The sequence below is a fragment of the Cygnus olor genome, chromosome Z (assembly GCF_009769625.2).
Source record: "Cygnus olor isolate bCygOlo1 chromosome Z, bCygOlo1.pri.v2, whole genome shotgun sequence".
NCBI lineage: Eukaryota > Metazoa > Chordata > Aves > Anseriformes > Anatidae > Cygnus > Cygnus olor.
In genome coordinates this window covers 48,322,527-48,344,092 of record NC_049198.1, presented here as the reverse complement: position 1 = coordinate 48,344,092, position 21,566 = coordinate 48,322,527, and the positions used below count along the sequence as shown (strand labels likewise).

Here is a 21,566-nt window from a genome sequence, read left to right as displayed (position 1 = left end):
ACAAAAGTGCATTGGTATCTTTACTCTGGACAAAGATCAGACAGGCAAGATGTAGCTAACAAATCAGAATATCTGCAAGTCCTAGGGCTCTGCTACATCCTTGACCTTACTACCCTACAAAGATGTGGTCCCCAAAGTAAAAGTACACTGGCAAAAATCCCAGACATATGTATCTGGACCATAAAGATGTTTTAGGATACTGTTACTGTCAGGTTTATATTCCCTCAATGCTTCCCCTTCCTTCAAGGCATGTCTCCTGTTTTGCTTAGGGGTACTTGTCAATACTCTTTCTCCTGGCAGGGTACATTCCTACCATGCAAGATCCACAGAAGAGAAATGAACTGGAACTCCAGTCATACTTCAACCATGACAGTGTTCATGGACACCCAGAGATGGGGTGAGGTTTCTACCTACTTGTAGTAGAAACCTGCAGGCTCTGTGAGGGGAAAGACAAACTGAACAGCTAGTCCAGATGGAAGAGAGAAGCAAGAATTGTCTTCACTTTATGGGCATATAAAGGGAAGATCCTCCAGTCAGTCTGATGGATTTAGTTCCAGGTTATCTTGTGAAAAATGAGTAAGTAAAGTAGCTGGTTGTATTGAAAGATTATGCATTTGATAATTAGCAAATATGCTGCTTATTTTATTTACCTTACCAAGGTACAGTTTTCATCTCCAGCATCACTGGTGCATGCTTTACCATTTTTGCCTGCAGTTACTAGAAGATGTTCTTCTGAGGAATATCTATCTTTATTCTACATTCGGAGACCGTAGCTGTTTTGGAAATTTGTGGGAGTTGCTACTTGTGTTCTCCTGTCGCTCCTTCATTAGCTTTCTTTGTTGAAGAGCAGTATACTAAGTAAGGAGTGATGCTGGTGGCTGGGCCTTCAGAAAAACTGCCTGGTGTGCTATTTAGTGTGAAATGGGTGTAATAAACTAATTTTGATATCTAATATCAGGGCATTAAGATCAGCCTATAAGAGATCTACGGCAGGGCTCACAGCTATCCTCTGATTGTGACATCATTGAGGTAGAACCATGAAAGCAAACTTGAAAAGTTAAATATGTTGTTATGGTGCTTTGTGAAAAGTACAGGATGGGGTTGTTTGGCTGTGTTGTTTTTTATTTTTGTTTTTTAATTTCCTACGTTCTGTTTGGTATGGGATTTGGCTTAGTTCATGAAATGCAGAAAAAAAAAGATGGACTGAATCAGCCAGATATAGAAGAAAACTGCTGAGCTGATTCATTTGTCCCTGTTCTCTGCCCAGTGAACTACTGGTAGCCGTAACACTGTATTTTGGAATGATTATGTTGGTATTTTTTTCTTCCTATTCACTATAGATACTACTCTGTAGTATTCTCAAAATGCTAATGGTGTTGACTGATTCTTACTGATGAAATGTAGGATATTTTTTTCTTTTTTTCAAGAGAGGTATCTATATCAAGCCTGAAGGAATTCAATGAAAGCCTTTACACCTTTCTAAAATGGGGATTTTCTTGAGGAGAAGGGAGTCAGAACATAAACATAGAATGACTAGGAAAAACACCTTGTCACACAGAGTTTTAATAGGCTGAGTGAGTTTTCTCGTCACCATCTGTCATTGATTTACATTAAGAGTAGTAAGTGGATGGAGAGAAGGCGAAAGAGAGAGAGAGAAAAGATCTGTCTGCATATCCTTTGTCCTGCTCATTCCTGCCCTTACTTGGCAGTTGTCACTGTAATCTCTATGACAACTTTGCTGTTCAAATGTTTTCTATGCATTTTGTTTCCTTACCAACGCATTGATTCCACTGGTAATGCTGTATATACCCTTGTGGGCATCCACATCTGTATCCACCCAGGATGTTTTGACAGCCATGCTGGCACCTATGATTTCCATCACATTCATCCACATCTTTGCATTGGGGAGAGAAGTAGAACAGAGAGAACACATCAATATACATGTTGCAAAATATGTTACTCACTTTGATAATAATCGCCTAAACACCCGTATTTATGACAGAGGAATACTGTTCTAAGATGGCAGCACTGTTCAGGGTTTTTCTTTTGGAAGGTCTGAAGCTCAAATTTATGCAGTGTTCTCTGTATCTATCAATAATCCAACTAACGCTTTCAAAACTTTAACTCAGATTTGGAGAAGAAACACTACTCCTAATCACACATGATGTTGCTTTGATGTAATACTGAGAACATGAATGTTTTTGGATTTCAGTTGCTAAACCAACTATGTAGGACTTCAGTTTCCTGGCACATACTGAAGTGTTTGAATGTGAGGAACACATACCAAATTTGTCTGTAGTGCACTTGTTCACCTTTGCAATTAAAAAGCCATCTAAAAAGTCTCTGATGAATGTGTAAATAAAGAATAAACCCATAAATTAAAACCAAAATGTAAAAATCTGATCATAGAAAGATCTGGTCTGGTGTCTGCTATAAGAAATAAGTACATACCAAGCCACTGTAAGCAGCCCAATGTGTAAGGTACAGTATGCAATGCTAGTAGAAAATAAGAAATTGTACACGACACCACAGATTCTAAGTTACATTCTAGTTGTACACAGTTGTCCACAAATTCCATGGAACTGGGCTGTCCCAAAGCATGAGGTCTAGAAAACTACTGCCAGGAACTGAAACTTGTGCTTTCATCAGTAAAAACATATAGAGCAGTTCTGATGTTCTAGTTATGTACCTATCTTGTGAATGCTTTGGTATGTGTAATTTAGTGCTGGATAAAGTACACATGATGGATGTAAGTGCTTGAAGAGGATAAAATAACCTGACAGATGATAATGCTTTCTAAAACTTCTAGATGGGCAAATTCTGCATTGTTACTTTAGAAATGCATTCCAAATATCAATTTCTGTTAAATCCTTTTGTCAAGGTAGCTGACATTTTGAGATGTCATAAATCTGTGCACATACACCTTTGCCTTTTAATTTTTTGTTTCACAGTATCTGAGACCAACTAAAGAGACTGCAACTCTCAAACATAGATTTCATGACCAGGGCTCCCTTTTGGGCCAACGAAGAGAAATGAAGCTATAAAAGAAGAGATAAAAGTATGGAATTTAGAATCTGATCTTAGATACCTTCAGGCGGATGATTACAATTAGCTGAAAGAAAAAAAAAAAAAAGAAAAAAAAGGTAGCAAGATTCCTTTTAGAGTACATGGAAATGAAAAAGAAAAAATAACCAGACTTTCTGATGCATAAACCTATGTGAAGATGAAAGCAATCTGGAAAGAGTTGTTTGAGAGTTCAGATAAACAGTAATTTTTTATTCTAACTTGTGTAAACAAAGAGTTAGACAGTATGCTCTTACATACATTTATGTTTTAAATTCCTCAAATACATTCCTATTTATTTTTGGTATGTACTTTCACTATGTCTGCTTCTCTGTTTTATGACTGTGATTTGTCTTTGACATCATAGGATTCCCTAGACACAGAGGTAAGAATTTGCAACGTAAAAGAATTTGACTTTTACTAGTTACCTTCACAGTTTAATCCAGTAGAATCCAGAGAAAATCCCCTTTGACATTCACAGGTAAAACTTCCAGGAGTGTTTTGGCAAATTCCTTTTGATCCACAAAGCAATGGCTGAGAACCACATTCATTGTTATCTTTAACAGGGCAGAGAGAAGAAGGTTAGCATCTTACCTTGGGGTAAGATGTTAGGTATGTTCATATAACACTTCCTTAGAGGTTGAAAACCAAAGAGATGCAAAAATTTATTTTAAAAATGTTATTTTCCATATTCAAATTTCAGATGACCTGATGACTCATGCAGAGCTAAAAGTACTTAATAAGTTGGAAGCAGAGGTTGTAATTCAGTTATGAGTGTGAAAGACCCAGGTATGTAATTGCTGACAGTGGAAAAAGGCTGCACCTACGTATTAGCTTAACTAAAATAGTTTCAGTTGGCAAGATTCGTACATGTGTTTAAGATCTAAAGACATCTGTATCTATTAAAGAAGAAAAGGCAGTCTGTTTTTCTTTTAACTACATTTTAAATCAGATTTTAATACTCTACTCCTTTGTGTCCATGTGGTTATACTTAGCATATAATAACATGTATTAAATATATATAACTTTTTACTAAGCAAGAAAATACAAATGGTGGATATACTTTGATATTTCTTTAGCTGTAATTGCTGCTTTTCAAAATCTGTTTTCTGGACTGCTGACATTACTGCTCTGTATTACTATTGTTGATATGATGCAAAAGGGTAAGAATTGAGAATGTTCCTCTTATAGAAAAAATGAATGTAAGAAAACTCATGTTTTTCTTACCAATACAAGCTGTGTGATGTTGAGTAAAACCAGGTGGACATTTGCATGTGAAGCCTCCAAGGGTGTTGACACAGAGAAACTGACAATTGTGTTGTTTGGTTTGACATTCATCAAGATCTGAAAGTAAGAGTTGATGTTGTCTTAACAAAAGTCAACAAATACGAAGTACATTTAGTCTAACTTGCAAAAAAAAAGAAAAATCACACTTCAAAATTATTTCCTTTTAAGTCAAAGTGCAACAAAATTAAAGTTACTGTGTATAGCTTCCTTTACCTTTACATGTCTTTCCATCTTCTTGAAGGATGTAGCCCCGAGGACATGAGCACTGATAGCTCCCTTCTGAGTTCTTGCAGATAAAATTGCATGGTTTGGGAGACTGGGAGCACTCATCAAGATCTAAAAAGAGAAACTGTTAAAGATTTGCTGTACTGATTTCTTTGAAAGATGTTTCCTGAACAGTACTATATTTAAGAGAAAAAAGTTTGTAGAAGAAGTATGTTTTACATTTTTGCAGCATTTCCATTTCTTTCCCTATGTGTCTGTCACTTTGGAGTCACCTCTACTGTGGCAAACTGAATCTCTTGAAAGAGTGACACACTAGAGTAACAGTGACATTAATATTTTCATCTATGGACAAAGCATTTCTTTTCAGGCATACTATGATATACTTTGATGAGTTAACTAACAGGAAAGAGGCAAAAACAAAGCAGTGAGCTAGCTGCTTTATCAGTCAACATGGTTATACAGCTGAAAACATATTTCAATGCTCATTTTACTGCAGGAATATTGTCAGTACAGCTTGTTTCCCTACTTTGCAAAATGAAATAAAAAATCAGAAGGCATATTAGGAAGACAAAGAAAGAAAAGAGTTAAGAGATAAAGAGGTATTCAAAGGCTTACAGAGGGAGACTGATAGTAGCACTGTGTAAATATGTACCATCTAAAAAAATATTGAGGATTAAGAGGCTGAATCTTACCAACACAGGATGTGCTGCTTATGTCAGTCGTATAGCCAATTTTGCAAAAGCAACGAAAGGAGCCCATAGTGTTGATACATTGTCCATTTCTGCATAGGTTTGGCATGACCTTACATTCGTCAATATCTGTAGGGAAAATATTAAATATATGATCTTTCAAAAAAAAAATACTAGCATTTGTTAAGTTTTCCTTCTGAATAAGAAATTCAAAGAAAAAAGACCATGTTCTACCAATGATCTACTCAGCACTGGTGAGACTGCACCTGGAGTACTGTGTTCAGTTCTGGGCCTTCCAGTACAACAGAAAGCTGGACATATTGGAAAGTGTCCAACAGAGGGCCACCACAATGATCAGCGGAATTGTGTAGCTCTCTCATGAGGAAGGGCTGAGAGAGCTGGGATCGTTCAGCCTGGAGAAGAGAAGGCTTGGGGCGATCTCATCAATGTCTATAAATAGCTGAAGGGAAGAGGCCAGGCTCCTTCCTTTGTGCCCAGTGCCAGGACAAGAGGCAGTGGGGCACAAACTGTTACACTGGAGGTTCTGTCTAAACATCAGGAAGCACTTTACTGCATGAGTGACTGAGCACTGGAATATGTTGCCCAGAGAGGTCTTGGAGTCTCCCTCCTTGGAGATCTTCAAAAGCTGCCTGGACATGGCTGGTCCTGGGCAACCTGCTCAAAGGTGTCCCTGCTTGATCAGGGGATTGGACCAGACGACCTCCAGAGGTCTCTTCCCACCTCAGCCATTCTGTAATTGTGTATAATGCCATGGGAACGTTACTGGGAATGGAAAAAAAAATTCTTCCATTTTTTCCACAGTTCCTGATCATTATACTTCTGATAGTAACTTTAACCTTTCTTTCTCTTTAAAATGGGCCTGAGCACACAAGCAAATATTTTTCCAATTTTTAGTATTGTTTTCTGCATTGAAAGTTTTCTGCTATTTCATTGGGTAATCCAGTTCTAGTTTTGATAACTCAGGGGAAAAAATAAAAAATCAAACAAATAAAATCGTAGAAGTGAAGTTTGTTATGATTAGTAAGATCATAAAAATTTTTCACCAAAATTTAAAAATATGTGCCAGTTAGAACTACTGCTGTTACCTTTTGCCTTGTATGTAACATCTCAGCACACAAAAGCTTTGGGATAATTTCTAGCTTTTAGTACTGGTTGATCCTGTTTTAGATCCCAACCCTGAAAATTCTGCACAGCTGTGAGTATTCCTGGTGCAGCTACTGTTTAAAGGTGTTTTTAATTTCTGATCACACAGTAGTATTTGAAAAATCAAACTCTGTTGTTTCACAGGAAATTCTTCAAAGGAGCTTCAAAGAGAATACTGCATTTTCTTAAGCATGTAAGTGTATTCCTTCGCTGCTTTCTACCTCCTTTCATCTCTGCAAATACCTCTTCCATCTGTAGTATATCCTGGACCGTGTGGACAGAGCTTCTTATACTGGGTGGTTCCAGGAAGTGGGCAGAGCTCACACTGATTACCCCAGCCCCGGCCTCCATCACAGCAGCACTCAGATTTAGTGATAAGATTGCGGCTGCTTGAAGCCATCTGACACATAGTCTGTAGAACTTCAGCAAAGCAAAAGCCTTGACGATTATCTGTAAGGAAGAATTGGAGAGATTAAGAAAGAGCAGGAGATAAATATCTGAACCATTGAGAATCTAATATATTATTCTGGCTCTCTGTCAACTATCAAGCACTAGATTACGAGCAACCAGTCTGTGAAGTCTGTTTTGACTTAGCCTTTCAAAAACTTGTCATGTCTTCTGAACATTTGTTGCCATTCCAAGTTTATTCCAGACATCTCCGAAGTTCAGTACTCTATGACTTGATGTGACTTTTACTTCTAGGAAGGATGTGCCCTTAGGCATCCCTGGCAAGCTTACTTGATAGCAGAACAGGCTGCAAGCCAAACTGAGCTCCCTCTTAAGCTACCTATGTTTAGCTTGCATTTAACAGATTTACTTGGAGTGGGGTTAGGGCTTTGGCTTCTTTCTTTCTTGTTCTTTTTTGTTGTTGTTTTTTGTTTGTTCTGTTTTGTTTGCGTGTGTAGGTTTTTTTTTTCCATTTTTTTTTTTTCCTGGTAAAAATAGTGTATCTGACCATCTATACCATGATGTGATTTAAATGACAAAATCCTTAGCATTTAGAAGTCTCAAAGTGCTGCTACTCTGCTATTCACTAGTCTTTTTAAGCAGAACTCCTACTTTGCAGGTTGGAAAAATGGCTTTATACAGCCATACTGTTAATCTGTCCCTTTCTTAATCCATTTTCCTTCACTTCTGAACCTTTTGACTAATACATGTCAATCATGAAAGAGGAATGAAACTATACAATCATTAACATCCTGCATGTTTCCTTCAAACAGGCAAATGAAGAGAGGAGAGATCCCAGCTTCCAGTGATCATGGAAACTAGGTTTTGCAGAGATGATACTCCTAAATAGGTTATATGTCAGTTGTCATATTTGTTAATAAAAATGAAGATATTGTCAACTAGTCTGACAGATGCTTATGTTTTTAAGTGAACGATCTTTTGTCTTAAAGGTTAAAGTTAACATCTTTCAGATCCCTAAGAATGGGTACATTTTTGAACACCAAGCTGACCATGTGGTATACAAGTATAAGGAGTATAATCTGTGGATTTCTCACATGAATAAGGTAAAATGTAATCTTTGACTTTAGGTGAAAATTGCTTTGGGTGCCTGGTAACTTAACTGGTTACAGTAGAGAAAGCTGTCCTCACAGAAAGTGCCACTTGTGTGAGACAGCATGTTCACTGTGATGACTTGCAAAACTCAGCAGATTTCTGTTCTTGTAAGTAGGTATATTGGGCAGGTCTTTACGCCCCTTATAACTTGAAGACCATGCAATACTTAGTCTCCAATTTGAGAAGTGGAATAAACTTTAATGTGAACAGAATACAAAGGTTTGCACAATATATTTAAAATAGTGTCATCTAAGACTTAATGTTTGTTCTTTAAGTCTGAAGATGCAGTTTGTTTCTGCCAGACTAATTTTTCAGTCTTGTCTGACCAGGACAGCCCTAAAGGAAAAGCAGCAATGAGCAAACTAGTCCAAAGCATAGTTTTTTAAAGATGATGTATGTAAATATATGTGTGTGTGTGTGTGCATATCTATAATATATGTGCATTATTTATATATATATATAAAATATAAGAAAGTAATAATGAAAACAGGGTATTTCCTTAGCATTAATGACTGGCTGGGGTTAAAAGCCTGCAACGTCCCACTCCCATCTGGTCCTAATCCTTAGGAAATACTTAGAAAATACATTATTGCTTTGCCATGAAGTCAGCACACTACTGATGGCAACTTACAGAGAGCTGGTTATATAGTACATACATAAGATAATATCTAAGTAGTTTTAATGCAGGTGTTCTTTATACAGTTCTAAATACTCCCGCAATTTCACATGTTGGTATTGAAAAAACACTTTTAAGTATTTACACTTGAGCACTGGTCATGAAAAAGTTAAGATTCTGCAGTTTTGTATGATTTTTAAAAAAGCAACAATTTTATAGTGCAAATGACAAGTCTGAACATATTGAAAAGGAAATATAAGTTGATGAATATTAAACCTTTCATCAGTGTTTAATGTACAGACATGCCTCAATAACTTTTCAACATAATTTTGCTTTTTTTTTTTGGTGAAATCCTAATATTTTTATTCATATTCACTATCTACGTTAAAAGTACAGAAAATTCATATGCCTAGTTGCAATATTGTCGCGCTTAAAATCATGTTCTTAATATGTAAACACTTCAGTTTGTTATGCATCCCAGTTTTTCATCTGCCTAAGATAACTAAATTCTGCTTCTTTAAAAATATATATAATTTGTTTGGATAGTGTTGCTCTGCACCATGTTTATGCCCTGTGGAATGTAGATGCCTCCATGTGAGGCCCTTTGTAGCTTGATTAAGCTGACATTCTCAAGAGACTCCTCATTCCTGTCATTATTTAATATTATAATATTTAATATCAGTTAATTATTTTAATTAATCAGGAACATTATTTAATTGTTTCACCTAAGAGAGCTGTTAGAGATAATCAGAACCCCAATTTACACTCTAAATCCCAGCACCGACACACTCTTTCATGTAAGGTGGAATGCATATGAAGGAGGGAGGGACTTACCAAGACACTCGATGCCTGATGGGCTTGACAGGAATCCTTCATTACATTCACATCGGTAGCTCCCAATGACATTCATGCAGCGACCATTTTCACAGATACCTGGCTTGGTACGGCATTCATTTTCATCTTTACAAAAATATCAAATGCAGGTTATTGTTACAAGAAGATGTATCAGACTTGCAGAATGTATTCAGCATTTTGCGTAATATTTGCAAGAAGTGGAACGTCAACAACTGATTAAGCGTGAGAAAGACTTTTCTAGTAATGATATCCTATTCCATGCCTTATATGCTGCATCTAGGATGAAGGCTTTAGACCTTTTTGGGCTCTGCAAGTAACAAGAAGCAGAAAACACTTGCAGCAGAGGAAGTCCTATCCACAACTTTTACCTGGCAAATACCATTTAAATAAAATTGGAACACGAGCATGATTTGTGTAACAAATTTTCACTTTGTAATCATTAAGGAGTCTGAGTACATTTAACTTCCTTCTGCAATCAGTCACAATTCAGTCAGCACATCATTTCCCTGAAACACTTTACAATCCCAGTCTATTTTCTTCCATAGGTAACGGCATAGACACTGTAGGCAGTTAAATACCACTATAGATGCTTAAAATTTAACTGAAAAATAACCTCAGGTCATTTAAAGGCAGTATTAAATAGGGAAAAAGACAAAATTCTTGTTAGTACAGATTCTTTCCTCTGAGTAAATTCATCAAGTTATGTAAAGAAGGTAAAGAGGTCATTCTGCTGCTGAAGGAACGCTGTTTTGAAATATTTTCATTTAAAGCATTCTCTGAGACATACGTTTATTTATTTATTTATTTTTTTCCTCTGAGCCAATGATAGCCTCAGATACTTCTTTCTAAAGAGAACTTCGGAATGGTCTTGAGTTTTTTACCCATTAGAAAAGTGTAATTTGCCAACATGTAGATATCATTTTACTCTCAACCAATTCCAAAAATAATAGAGGAAATACAGAGAATTATTGTGAAGTATGGCAGTTTTCACACCTCCTCCTTTTTGTGGCTTTTATATATTGTTTCAGAATCTCACAGTTGTAATTCTTTAAGGAACTGCCACATTATTTATAAACAGTATTAAAGCTGAAGGAAGTTTAACTTTTTATGTACAATAATTTTGCTTTGTACTCATCAGATGAGGTCTCTTTTGTCCTCAAAAGAGGCTACTTAATGCTTTAAATCTACCAAGTGTCTGAAAAACTTCCTGATTTTGTTGTACAATGAAGTAAATAAAACCAGTTTTTCTTCTGAAATACTTCCTAGTTCTTTATACCTATTTTCAAGTAGGGCTCAAACATTGAAACAAAAAGTAAATTTAAGACGTTAGGCACTATCAGCTATCTTAAGTGTCCTTTATGACCTGCAGTTTTCTAGTTTACTATATACACATAAAGAGAATTGTTTTTTGTTGGAATTGCAATAGATGTCTTCTTCCTTTTCTAAGCTTTACCTGTGCAGCCTTCTCCATCAGGTCTTCGGGTCATTCCAGGAGGACAAATGCACATGAAGGTACCAATTAAATTTTTGCACATCATGCCTCTTGATTCGCAGTCATGGAGACCTTCAGCACATTCATCTAGATCTGTAAAAATACATTTATTTTGTATCTGAGCATCCTTCCAGTAGCTTCATTTACTGAAGACAACCAGCACTTTCTCATGAAAAAAGTGCATCCAGACTTTCCTACCAAACAAGAACTCAAAAAAAACTGAGTACTGTGCATAACTGCAGTTGTCAAAGTAATCTTTGTGAGCTGAAAGACGACTTCACCATCTTGACATTCGTGTCTTTACATTCCCCAGCAAGAACACACAAAGCACTAGACACTGGCATTATGTGAATTTTGAAGGAGTAAATTATCTGCTGTGCTGTTTGCTACATTTCACTAAGAGGATGAACACAAGATGCACAGAAATATCTGGAGTATGCTTTGGCCAGCACAGGGTGATAGAAGGTGTGGAGTTCATATTTTAGTCATTACCTTTGCACATCTTTTGGTCTTCTCTCAGTTCATAGCCGACTGGACAGGTGCATTCATAGAAACCATAAGTATTGATACAACGAAAAGCACACAGCAAGGGATTCTGAGCACACTCATTTATATCTGAACAGAAAGGAACAAAAACATCATTTGCCACTAAGTTTTAAAACAATCACCCAGAAGTTTCTATACCTGCACTTCTACATATATATATCTATATACATATATGTATATAATCAGCTAAAAACTATCAGAAATGTAATATAATGCAAACCAGAAACTTATGGATGCTTGGTTATGAGTAGTCAGAGAAAACTGAACAAAACTCTGTGTAAAAATAGTTACAAAAATAATATGAAACTAGAACTTAAAATGGCAAGCTGGGACTGCTCTATTTTAGATTTTTATTAAATGAAATTTTTAAAATGTATTTCTGTGTGATGACAGATGTCAGCCTTTTTTCAACTGTAAGAAAATGAATTCTTGCTTTGGAAAGGAAACATGATTTGTAAAAGACAAAATTTTTAAGAAGGATCCTGATAAGGATCTGATGAGAATAGAATGATTGTACATACACCCCACACTATGAAACTTATTGAAACTTATAGAATGAAACTTATTTAGTGAAACTAATAGAGGATTAGTTTAAAATAAATGAAATAAAATACTTCTCTAAGTTGTGAGAGTAGTGAACTTCTGCATCTTGCTGCCACAAGAAGCTTTAGATGCAGATGGTATCAGTAGTTAGTTTGAAGAATGTACTAGACAGATTCTTGGACAACAGATCCATAAATGGATGCTAAACCCACTCTGCAGGAACACATCCTCCAGTCTGCATCATATTTTCCCATATATTCTTGAGAGGAGTGAGCTGCTGAAAGTTGTTAGTCATGCTTATATGATGTCTGAATTAGCATTTCAACTGTGAAGGATGAAATAAAGGACTAGATGGACCAGAGGTCTGACTTCAGCTTATTGTGTCCAATGTAATTCATTTGTTACTATAACTATGATGAATGGGTCAGTTCATAACTGAGCTGCCTTACTTATGAAAAATGCTCTGCAAATTCAGGTATTTTTTTGCAGTGGTAACTGATTCAGCTGTTTGCTGGAGAGGAAAAAAAAAAAAAAAAGATGATAACTGTTGGGTCCCCAAAATAGACTCACAATAAATACAGCCAACCACTGCATTGACTACCACAACACGCGATTTCAGAAGCCCTGTGATAAACTAAAAATAATGCTTAAATCAATTAATGACTTGCTTTCCCTATAAGATATTTCAATCAAAGAAACTTTTTCCCTCCTGGTTATTATAGCACCAAAGGCCTAGTGAATAAAATAATCTGATGGACAGAAACTAAAGGAAAATAAGTAGAAGACAACATACCTTCACAATTCATCATTGGACCTGGCTCAAATCCATCATGACAGTTGCATTCAAAACTGCCAACTACATTAGTGCATGTACCGTTTCCACATGGGTTGCCAATTGAACATTCATCGGTATCTGTGTATAATGAGTAAATGTAAGCTGAAGAGAACTGGGACACATTTCAAATCGTGTTTTAAATTCAAGTGCAATAATTCTTAGCATTTATGAAACAGGGACGCACCAATACAATGCACTCCAGTGAAATCTAAGTTGTATCCCATTGGGCACTCGCAGCGGAAGGATCCATCGGTGTTGATGCAGTGTCCATTCGAACAAATCCCTGGGCTTTCGAGACATTCATTAACATCTAAAATGTAGGAAGATATTGGCAATTGCTTATTAGCTGATGTGTTTTTGTATCAAGTCTCAATAGAGCATTTTTAAAAAACAAAGTGCCCCATTCTGTTGGTCTCTACCCATGCATTTTTAAAGGTAATCTCTTATCTATCTCATAATGGCCCACATCTATTAAAAGTCAGCCCCTTGTCACCTGTGGGCCGTGGGGAATAAGCCACCATACACTACAATATCCAAGTCTAGTTTTAAATATAAAAAAAACACTTTTTGAATGATGAGGAAAAAGCATACCTACCTTCACGTGTATCATCAATTCCAGGAATAGTCCCATGACCGTAAGGACACAGGTCCTGAAAAGCAACTGTGGAGGTACATTTTTTTTTTTTTTTTTAAAAAAAAAAAAGAGCAACTGAGAGAAAGAGAATCAGGATAAATGGCTAAACCTATAAAAAAATCGCGTATTTTCTATACCACATTTTTCAAAACCCAACCGTTTAAATCATGGCCATTACATTGTCTTGCCAGATGCAAAAGCAACGCTGTCTCTAGGGCAGGGTAGCAGTACTAGAATGTGCCCAACTTCATTGTGCACATGCTTGGTGCCTTTCTCTTTCTGCACTTGGAAGTTGTAGAAAACCAAGAACTGAAAACTGCTGATCCTCAGCACCGTCCCATTTTACTCTTTTGCTTTTCCTAAAGCAGGTGAGATCCATCAGGATATATATACGACCTATGATTCATGATACAGTTGGAGGATACTAGTTCATTTCTCTACAGAGCCAAAACAGTAACTCAGGCTGTTTTTCTTTAGTTTCTTCTACGTAATTTTGTTCCATTTGTTCACCTCAGAATGATTCTAGAAAAGGCTGTAAGAGAGAACACCAAACAGATCCCTCCTACTGATTGAAAAGGTACTACACAAATGTGTTTCTCCTTTTCTCCCAGCTTTTTCGCCCAAAAGACTTTTGTCTTTACTTTAATCTTCTTGTGTACCTTCTTCTTCCTTTGGGCAGAGCTCACAAGGATCACCCCATCCTTCTCCTGGCATTTTACTGCAGCAACACTTTGCCTTTGTGGTGTTGAAAGCCTTTGGCACTGAGCACTTCCCATTCTCAAAATTAGTGAAACAGAAGCTCTGGCGAGTATCTGAAAAAAAAACTCAGTTATGTGGAGTCCATGCCTCCTACCAGGTTAAACAATGTGTGTCTAGTCCTGGAAGGAATGATGTTAGGCCTGTATTTTTCTTATTATTTTGAATGCACTTTCCAACTCTCGTAAAATTTGGAATGGGCCTCCCAAAGTCCATTTTTACCCTTTTCACAGGGTATCTGTTATCTGTTAAAATTAGCTATTACCTTCCTTAATTGTTAAACTTACCAAAACATCTCCGTCCATTATCAGACAGCACAAAACCTGTAGGACAAATGCACTGGAAACCTCCTGGAGTGTTTGTACAAGAGCCAAAGAGACAGATGTTGGGGTCCTCATTGCACTCATTAATATCTATAAAATTTATGAGAAAAATTTCATCAGAATCCCATCAACTATCAATTCACTGGTTAAAAAACATCATTTATTTATTTATTTAACTTCAACCAGAGGTACACCTCCAATAAAACAACCAAAAGATAAAACAAGCTCCACTAACTCTTTCAAATCAGAGTGTTTCAAATCATGTTATCTGTTCGTCATATTTATAGCATAAACTTTAAATAAATGCTTTCAGACTGAAACAGAGAATGAGATATATTTATACGAAAAATATTTTCCTATCAGCATAAAACATGCAAAGATGAATTTTAAAACAATCTGTATGCTGGGGATTCTTTGGAATAAAAGATATATTTTTTTTTCACGTTGCCTGACTGACTCTTGAACTGACACTATAGATAGAGGGAGGACTGTGAGACACATTTATATTCACCAGTTTACTATGGCCACTCTTGATATGTTATTTAAAAATGTTTTCTATTTAATTAGAAGCTATAGCTATGCATACTCAGTTTTTTTTAAGTAAAGATCTTTTTATAATTATTAAAAACTAAAAGCAAAGGAGTGCGTAATGTAAATTACACAGGTCTGTAAATTTGTGCAGCTGAAATAGTATCAAGCTGCATATCCTGCACCTATATAGACAAAGAGTAAGAAAAGTAATATAATAATAGACCTTTATTATTATTATTATTATTATCCACAATCTTTTACTTTATTCTGTTCTGCAAATGCTGTCAGAAGAAATAACCCTCTCTGGTAATTTCTAAAGGTAATTATAATTTAATACATTCTGAAATGTATTTTAAAATTCTCCAAAGCTATAACTGCAGGACAACTCCTTCTGAGTCTTTTAGTAATGGATTTTAGAAGAAACATTATAGGGGCCTGTGGCTGCATAAACATTCTGCAGTTATATCAACACTGATCTTAAATCGAAGTGCAGGCAGGAATGGAAGTAAGCTTCATGGATGCTGAGTCACAAATTTGTAGCATCATTTTTCCTGATACTTGTTGGACTCTGTACTATACTGAATCTTAGAAAACTGACCTGTACTTAGCAGATAACGCAACCGGGGAAAAACAGTTTTTTTGTACAGGAAAAGGTTAAGTAGTATGAGGGGAGGAGTCAGGTAGGAACAGGTCCTGTTGATGTTAAGTCTGAAAAATGTTACCTTGAGTCCACTTTTCAGAAGCTACTATAGGTATAGCACATAAGCAAACCACTGTAGCATAAGCTGGCATGTGACCAAGCTCCACAGAAACTTCCCATGGAAAGATTCCTACTATGTGTTTTGAGCCACTTTATTTCCGTGAAAGAAAAGTAATCAATTTCCTAGTTAGCGTGACAGTTGCTAACTTACAAAGCTCAGCACCTGAGCTGCAGTAATGGGATTGAAATGCTTCTCTTTTGAAGTTCTGATTGTTACTGTAAGGTGTGGCTTGGGACTAGTGGAAGAAACACTTTTTGTGACCATGATGGACAGGCTAACCAAACAATGGAAGCAAGTCCTCTCCCCTTCATTCCCCATAAAATAAAAGAAAATATATTAAATGTGTAGGTGAAAACTAAGACTTTTTATATGGCTCCCACCTGTTTTGATTTCTCTTGCGCTCAAGAAGTAATGAACTCAAGAAGTAATCTAGCTGTACCCAACCTTCCTGAGAGAAGTAATGAATTTTTATAAAGATGTCTGCTTTTAAGATCAACAGAAAGTAATGGGGAACATCATAGGTTTCAAGAGCTGACAGATTATTAATCAAATTATTACTACAATCATATGATTATCTAGGCATTGTCTGGTAATTTTATCTCAAAATCTTCTGGACACATGGCAGAATGAAGAAGAATGCAATTAAGTACCCTCTACTAAGGGTAAAAATCTATTTGGCCATCACCGATACTGTCAAAACCATCAAGACTTCTCTCAGGATACTACAGTGTCATGAACAGTGATACTCCAGGAAAACCAAAAGCTTTCATTTTATATTCATGATTTTACAACCATAGGTGATTTGAATGAATCTCAAACACAATTGCTAATGTATGGGAACAGCAGCTGCCAAAAGAAACCATAAAGTTGGCAGGCAAATTTAATGTTATGGTATGATACAACAGAATGAGAAAGGTTTGGGGCTCAGAAAATATATCCTATTGTTGAAGACAAAAAATCAAGAAGGTTCCTATGGCCAATGGTCTTTGTTCCTGTACTCAGAAAGTTAGGATAATGTAGGCCAAATCATTAATTGCTCACTAGTCTTTTCTTCATTCCATACAAGGACAAGCTACTCATTTACTATCGGGAGTTATTTTGATGAGTGTGTCTGAGGGGTGTCAGCTACCCTCAGCAATTTGAGCTGAGAACCATGTTTCACAGTGTCCTGGTTTCAGTTAGGACAGAGTTAATTTTCCTCCTAGTAGCTGGCAGGGTGCTATGTTTTGGATTAGAATGAGAAGAGCGCTGATAACATGCTGATGTTTTAATTGTTGTAGAGCAGTGCTTACACCAAGCCAAGGACTTTTCAGCCTCTCTCTGTCCTGCTAGCGAGCAGGCTAGGGATGCAGCAGGAGCTGGGAGGGGACAGAGCCAGGACAGCTGACCCAAACTGGCCAAAGGGGAATTCCATACCATCTGACGTCATGCTGAACAATATATAGGGGTGGCTAGCCGGGGTGGAGGGGGGGCCGGCTGCTCGGGGATAGGCTGGGCATCGGTCAACGGATGGTGAGCAATTGCATTGTGCATCACTTATTTCGTACACATTATTACTATTAATACTATTATTATTATTATTATTATTGTTATTCTTTTCCCTGTCTTAATAAACTGTCTTTATCTCAACTCACAGACTTCACTTTCCCGTTTCTCTCCCCCATCCCGGAGAGGGAGGGGGGAGGGTGAGCGAATGGCTGTGTGGTGTTTGGCTGCCAGCCGGGCTAAACCACAACACACAGTGGACAGGCAGGCGCTTACTCCGTTCTCTGACCTTACAGGAATCTAAGGCCCCCGAGGTTAGCTGCCGAAAACTAGTTGTGTGCACCTTTCTTGCCAGGTGCCCCCACATGGTATATTTAGATGTCAATAACATTCACAGCAGTCCTGTGCTTTGCTCTCCTTGTAACTTGAATCTATTCCTCTATATCTGCTACACCCACTCTTAATTCACTATGTGACACTACTCCTGAACTAAGTTCAAATGAGACAGTTCAATGAACAAACAAGAATATGCAAACTGATGGAAGGTCTATTGTATTCTCATGTCCCTGTGGATCTCAGCACTTGAGAGACATACAAAACACCAAATCAGAAAACAATTGTTAGAATAAACCAATTTAAGCAATTTTTCCCATAAATTCCAAAACTTTTTCCAAATCCAAAGATTTTAAAACGTCATAGCCCTGTGAGACCAAACGTTTCTTCATGCATTGATTGCCATTATTTTACAACATTACAATAATTACCATTTTTTCAAACATTATATAAATCCACTACACAGGTTGGTTTGTTTTATCAATAATACCTGGAAAAAAAAAAAGGGGTGGGGGGTCATGAAATACAGGACACCATTTTTTTGGAAAAGTAAATCCAAGTATTTTTCAGTTTGCATCAATGAAGAAATGAAAAGTACAAAACATAGCACAATACAGATCAAGATGATATCTTGTCTTCCACTTTTAAAACCTCTTCCTGAAGATTTTAACTACTTATGCCCTTTCCCCATGATCTGAAGTAGGACAGAATTCACAATCATCAGTATGTACAACTACTTTAAAGCCAGATACTTCTAATTTTTAAATTGTTTAGAAGCAACAATTACAACTTGCCTTACCAATACAACTTTCACTCTTTACTTCATATCCTGGTGGACAGATGCATCTGAATGATCCTTCCAAATTTTGACAGGTACCAGGGGAGCATGAACCAGGTAGTGCCACACACTCATTAGTATCTTAGGAGCGTAAATAGAATCAGGAAAGGTTTAGAATCATGTAATTCTTAACAGCATTGTTCTTACATTACAAAACAGTGTTATTCATTACAAATATGGTATAGTTCCTTCCAATTTTCTAAGACATTTAAATGCACAAAGATCAACTATTTCAAGCCCCAGTTACTTCTATTGTGTTACATTAAAATCATTGTCATATTTATTTTGTATTTTTAGATACTCAGACTGTGATCCTTCCCTCTACATAGGAGCTGATAGCTGTATTATTTCAGCTCAGCAGTACTGTAACATCTCCATGTGGTATCATACATACCAATGCAATTCTTGCCATCTAGAGTAAGTTCATATCCTTCATTACATAAACATTTGAAGGAACCAATTTCATTGAAACACCGGCCATTTCTGCACACCTGACCAAAGAAGGAACTGCACTCATCAATATCTATAAAAAAAACAAATAACAAAAAAAACCACACAAGTGAGAGTTGAGTCCCTCCAAGAATTTAACCATTAGAATGTGTAAGCATGCACGGTATATACAGAGTGTTATAAACACACTCAAGTTGCAATGCATATATTTCCATGGAAAAGGCAAATCTTGCAGCAACAAGGGAATGGTTGACAGTGGAAAGTAACTCTCACTCAAGTGCTTTAGGGTATATGTTCTATTTAAACAACACTCTTTTTTATGGGGTATTATAATTTTTAAACTTGCAGCATTACCTCAGCTACTGCATCTGGAGACAGTCAATTACTGCCAACTGACTGTATGATACTAACTCCAGACACAGAGAACAAAATGTAACATGGGGTGTTCTGGACTTTATCTGGATTTTATATGTGCCCAAGTTCCCCCCTAAAACCTGCTTTGTCATTTTTCAAATTTTGGAATATGTCATTTGCTTTCCATGGGAAGATTTTCTCCTTCATAGCAGTTCTGAAAATGAGGTTTGAAAATGCTTATTAGTTAAGAGTTACTTTAATAAGGCAAAATGAAAGAAACACTGCATAATTCAGTAATGTATTACAGATGAGTAATACAGATGAGAAAGTTTAAGAAATGAAAATCAAGGAGATTTGATAAGTATCACGGTGTAAGAACAACTTACACTTCACTGTTGTAAAACACTTTAATTTGAATGATGAAAACTAACATCAATTTTACTGAAAAGGTTTTAGGTCTTCTTCAGAAGTGTTAAGAACCAGCTCCCGTACAAGATGTACCTTCTGCTTCAGCCAGTACAGACATGCCTGGTTACTAGTTTATTCCACAGTGTATTTCGTCTGTGTGACAGTTCCACAAGTACAAATACCTCCAGACTATTATATTGGGATGGGCTTAAACTGAATGACCGGGATGGCTTGGAAGAAAGATGTGGGGCTCTCCAGGCTGTCAAGAGGTAAGCTCATGAAGCCAAGTCTCTGAGTCAGCTTGAGCTCCTTAGCTTCCTTGAAGCCACAGCCTGGAGGATGCTCAGAGGCACAGCCTACTGGATGCTCCTGGCAGTAGCCTGGCAGCGGTACTGCTATGGGAAAGAAACTCCTTGGCAAAGACTGCCATTCTTTGGCTGCAGTCTCTTCTTTCTTGAACAAGTTTTGAATTTTCTCTTTCCTGGAGAAGGACAGGATTTAAAATACTTATTTAAAATGTTTTAGTTCTCTCCTGAACCACAAAGGAAATGGTAGACTTCATTTTGTCTTTCTTCTGTAGCAGAAAGGAATCTGAAGGCTTCCGTTTTGGCTTAGGCTTTGCACAAGGCAGAGGATCTCCAGAGACTTATGAGTCTGTTCTTCAGCCTAGGAAGATTTTATTTTCTTTATCACAAATATTTAAATTATCCAAAACAATCAGATATTCTGGTGTTCTCCAGTTTTAAGGAATAGGAAATAGCAATGCCTCCGTGTAAGCAGAGTTCGTCTTAGGAGAGCAGGAAATTTAGGTGATTAGCCGTGCTTGCTTTCTTATTGCTGGTCTCATTCCTTTTTCACACCGTGCACAAGTTTCAAACAATATGGTGAAATAAAGAAATGATTTTAAATTCCTTAGGTAACTCTGGTGTTATGTTATTATTCATGCTTATTGTGAGTGGCTCCTATGGACTTTGCCAGTAGTCAAGGACATTTGCTATAATTGCCCAAGAAATCTAACAGGGATGAGGGCTGCATTAAAATGACAATGAAATGTAAGGCTGCCCCAGTGGTCAAGAGCTTTAGGGATTACATTATCTCAAGCTGGATGGTAAAATATATTCTGAATTTATTTTCAAAAATTATAATTATGGTTAACCTCTAGGGTTGGTAGCTGTATCAATTACTGCACTCAATTAACTTCCCTAGCACCCTGAAACGTCTGTTTGAGTTTTAACTATATACATCCTCCTTGGCATACTAACCCAGCCACAATGAAAGCGTGGTTTGGATTACATCACCTACCCATACAATCATTATTATGAGTTAATTCAAATCCTGGATAACACAGACAGTTATATGATCCAACTGTGTTTTTACATGTTCCGTTTCCACATGGATGGCGTTCACATTCATCAACATCTGCAGAGAGAAACAAAATTATATGCTAGAATTTATTTTTACAGGTATTTGTTAAGGTGATGTCTTTGCACACAGTGACGATACTCTAAACCTGTAACATCTGTCACATTTTTTATTTATACTACTGATTTTTACAGCATTGTGTGCAAAGTTCTGGGCACGTGTAGGAAAACACTACATATGACACTTATTTTTCACTTGTATTTTAAAAGCTACTGCTATATGTAAAGATCAAAATAAGTGCATATGCAGTACCATAAAGCTTTCTTTTTATTTTCCTTATTAACATTTCTTCATTTCTTAATGTGCACTAGTGATCTGAAATCAGTACAAAGGATTGAGCATCAAAGTCTCAGAACTGTCTCAAAATTCATATACACCTCTTACTCTAATGCACAT

At 36.7% G+C, this 21,566-nt stretch overlaps 1 protein-coding gene and 1 long non-coding RNA gene across 5 annotated transcripts in view; one reads left to right on the top strand and one right to left on the bottom strand.

The window, feature by feature from the left end:
• Positions 1-21,566, bottom strand: part of FBN2 (fibrillin 2) — a 183,141-nt gene that overhangs the window by 5,455 nt on the left and 156,120 nt on the right. For all 3 annotated transcript variants that reach the window (XM_040541320.1, XM_040541319.1, XM_040541318.1), the window contains 17 exons: positions 21,051-21,167; positions 18,931-19,059; positions 18,498-18,617; positions 14,553-14,678; positions 14,169-14,321; positions 13,471-13,536; positions 13,060-13,185; positions 12,834-12,953; positions 11,444-11,566; positions 10,913-11,044; positions 9,439-9,564; positions 6,672-6,878; positions 5,268-5,393; positions 4,564-4,686; positions 4,291-4,407; positions 3,492-3,620; positions 1,775-1,894 (listed from right to left, as the gene is read on the bottom strand). In XM_040541320.1, coding sequence (XP_040397254.1) covers positions 1,775-1,894; positions 3,492-3,620; positions 4,291-4,407; positions 4,564-4,686; positions 5,268-5,393; positions 6,672-6,878; positions 9,439-9,564; positions 10,913-11,044; positions 11,444-11,566; positions 12,834-12,953; positions 13,060-13,185; positions 13,471-13,536; positions 14,169-14,321; positions 14,553-14,678; positions 18,498-18,617; positions 18,931-19,059; positions 21,051-21,167 — 2,160 coding nt within the window. The remainder of the gene's footprint in view (positions 1-1,774; positions 1,895-3,491; positions 3,621-4,290; positions 4,408-4,563; positions 4,687-5,267; positions 5,394-6,671; positions 6,879-9,438; positions 9,565-10,912; positions 11,045-11,443; positions 11,567-12,833; positions 12,954-13,059; positions 13,186-13,470; positions 13,537-14,168; positions 14,322-14,552; positions 14,679-18,497; positions 18,618-18,930; positions 19,060-21,050; positions 21,168-21,566) is intronic.
• On the top strand, positions 4-8,779 carry LOC121061893. Of its 2 annotated transcripts, none has more exons than XR_005815320.1 (4): positions 4-576; positions 3,767-3,852; positions 6,573-6,621; positions 7,649-8,779. It is a non-coding gene; the product is annotated as an uncharacterized LOC121061893 (long non-coding RNA). The 2 variants fall into 2 exon arrangements; XR_005815319.1 differs by lacking the exon at positions 4-576 and adding an exon at positions 3,498-3,675.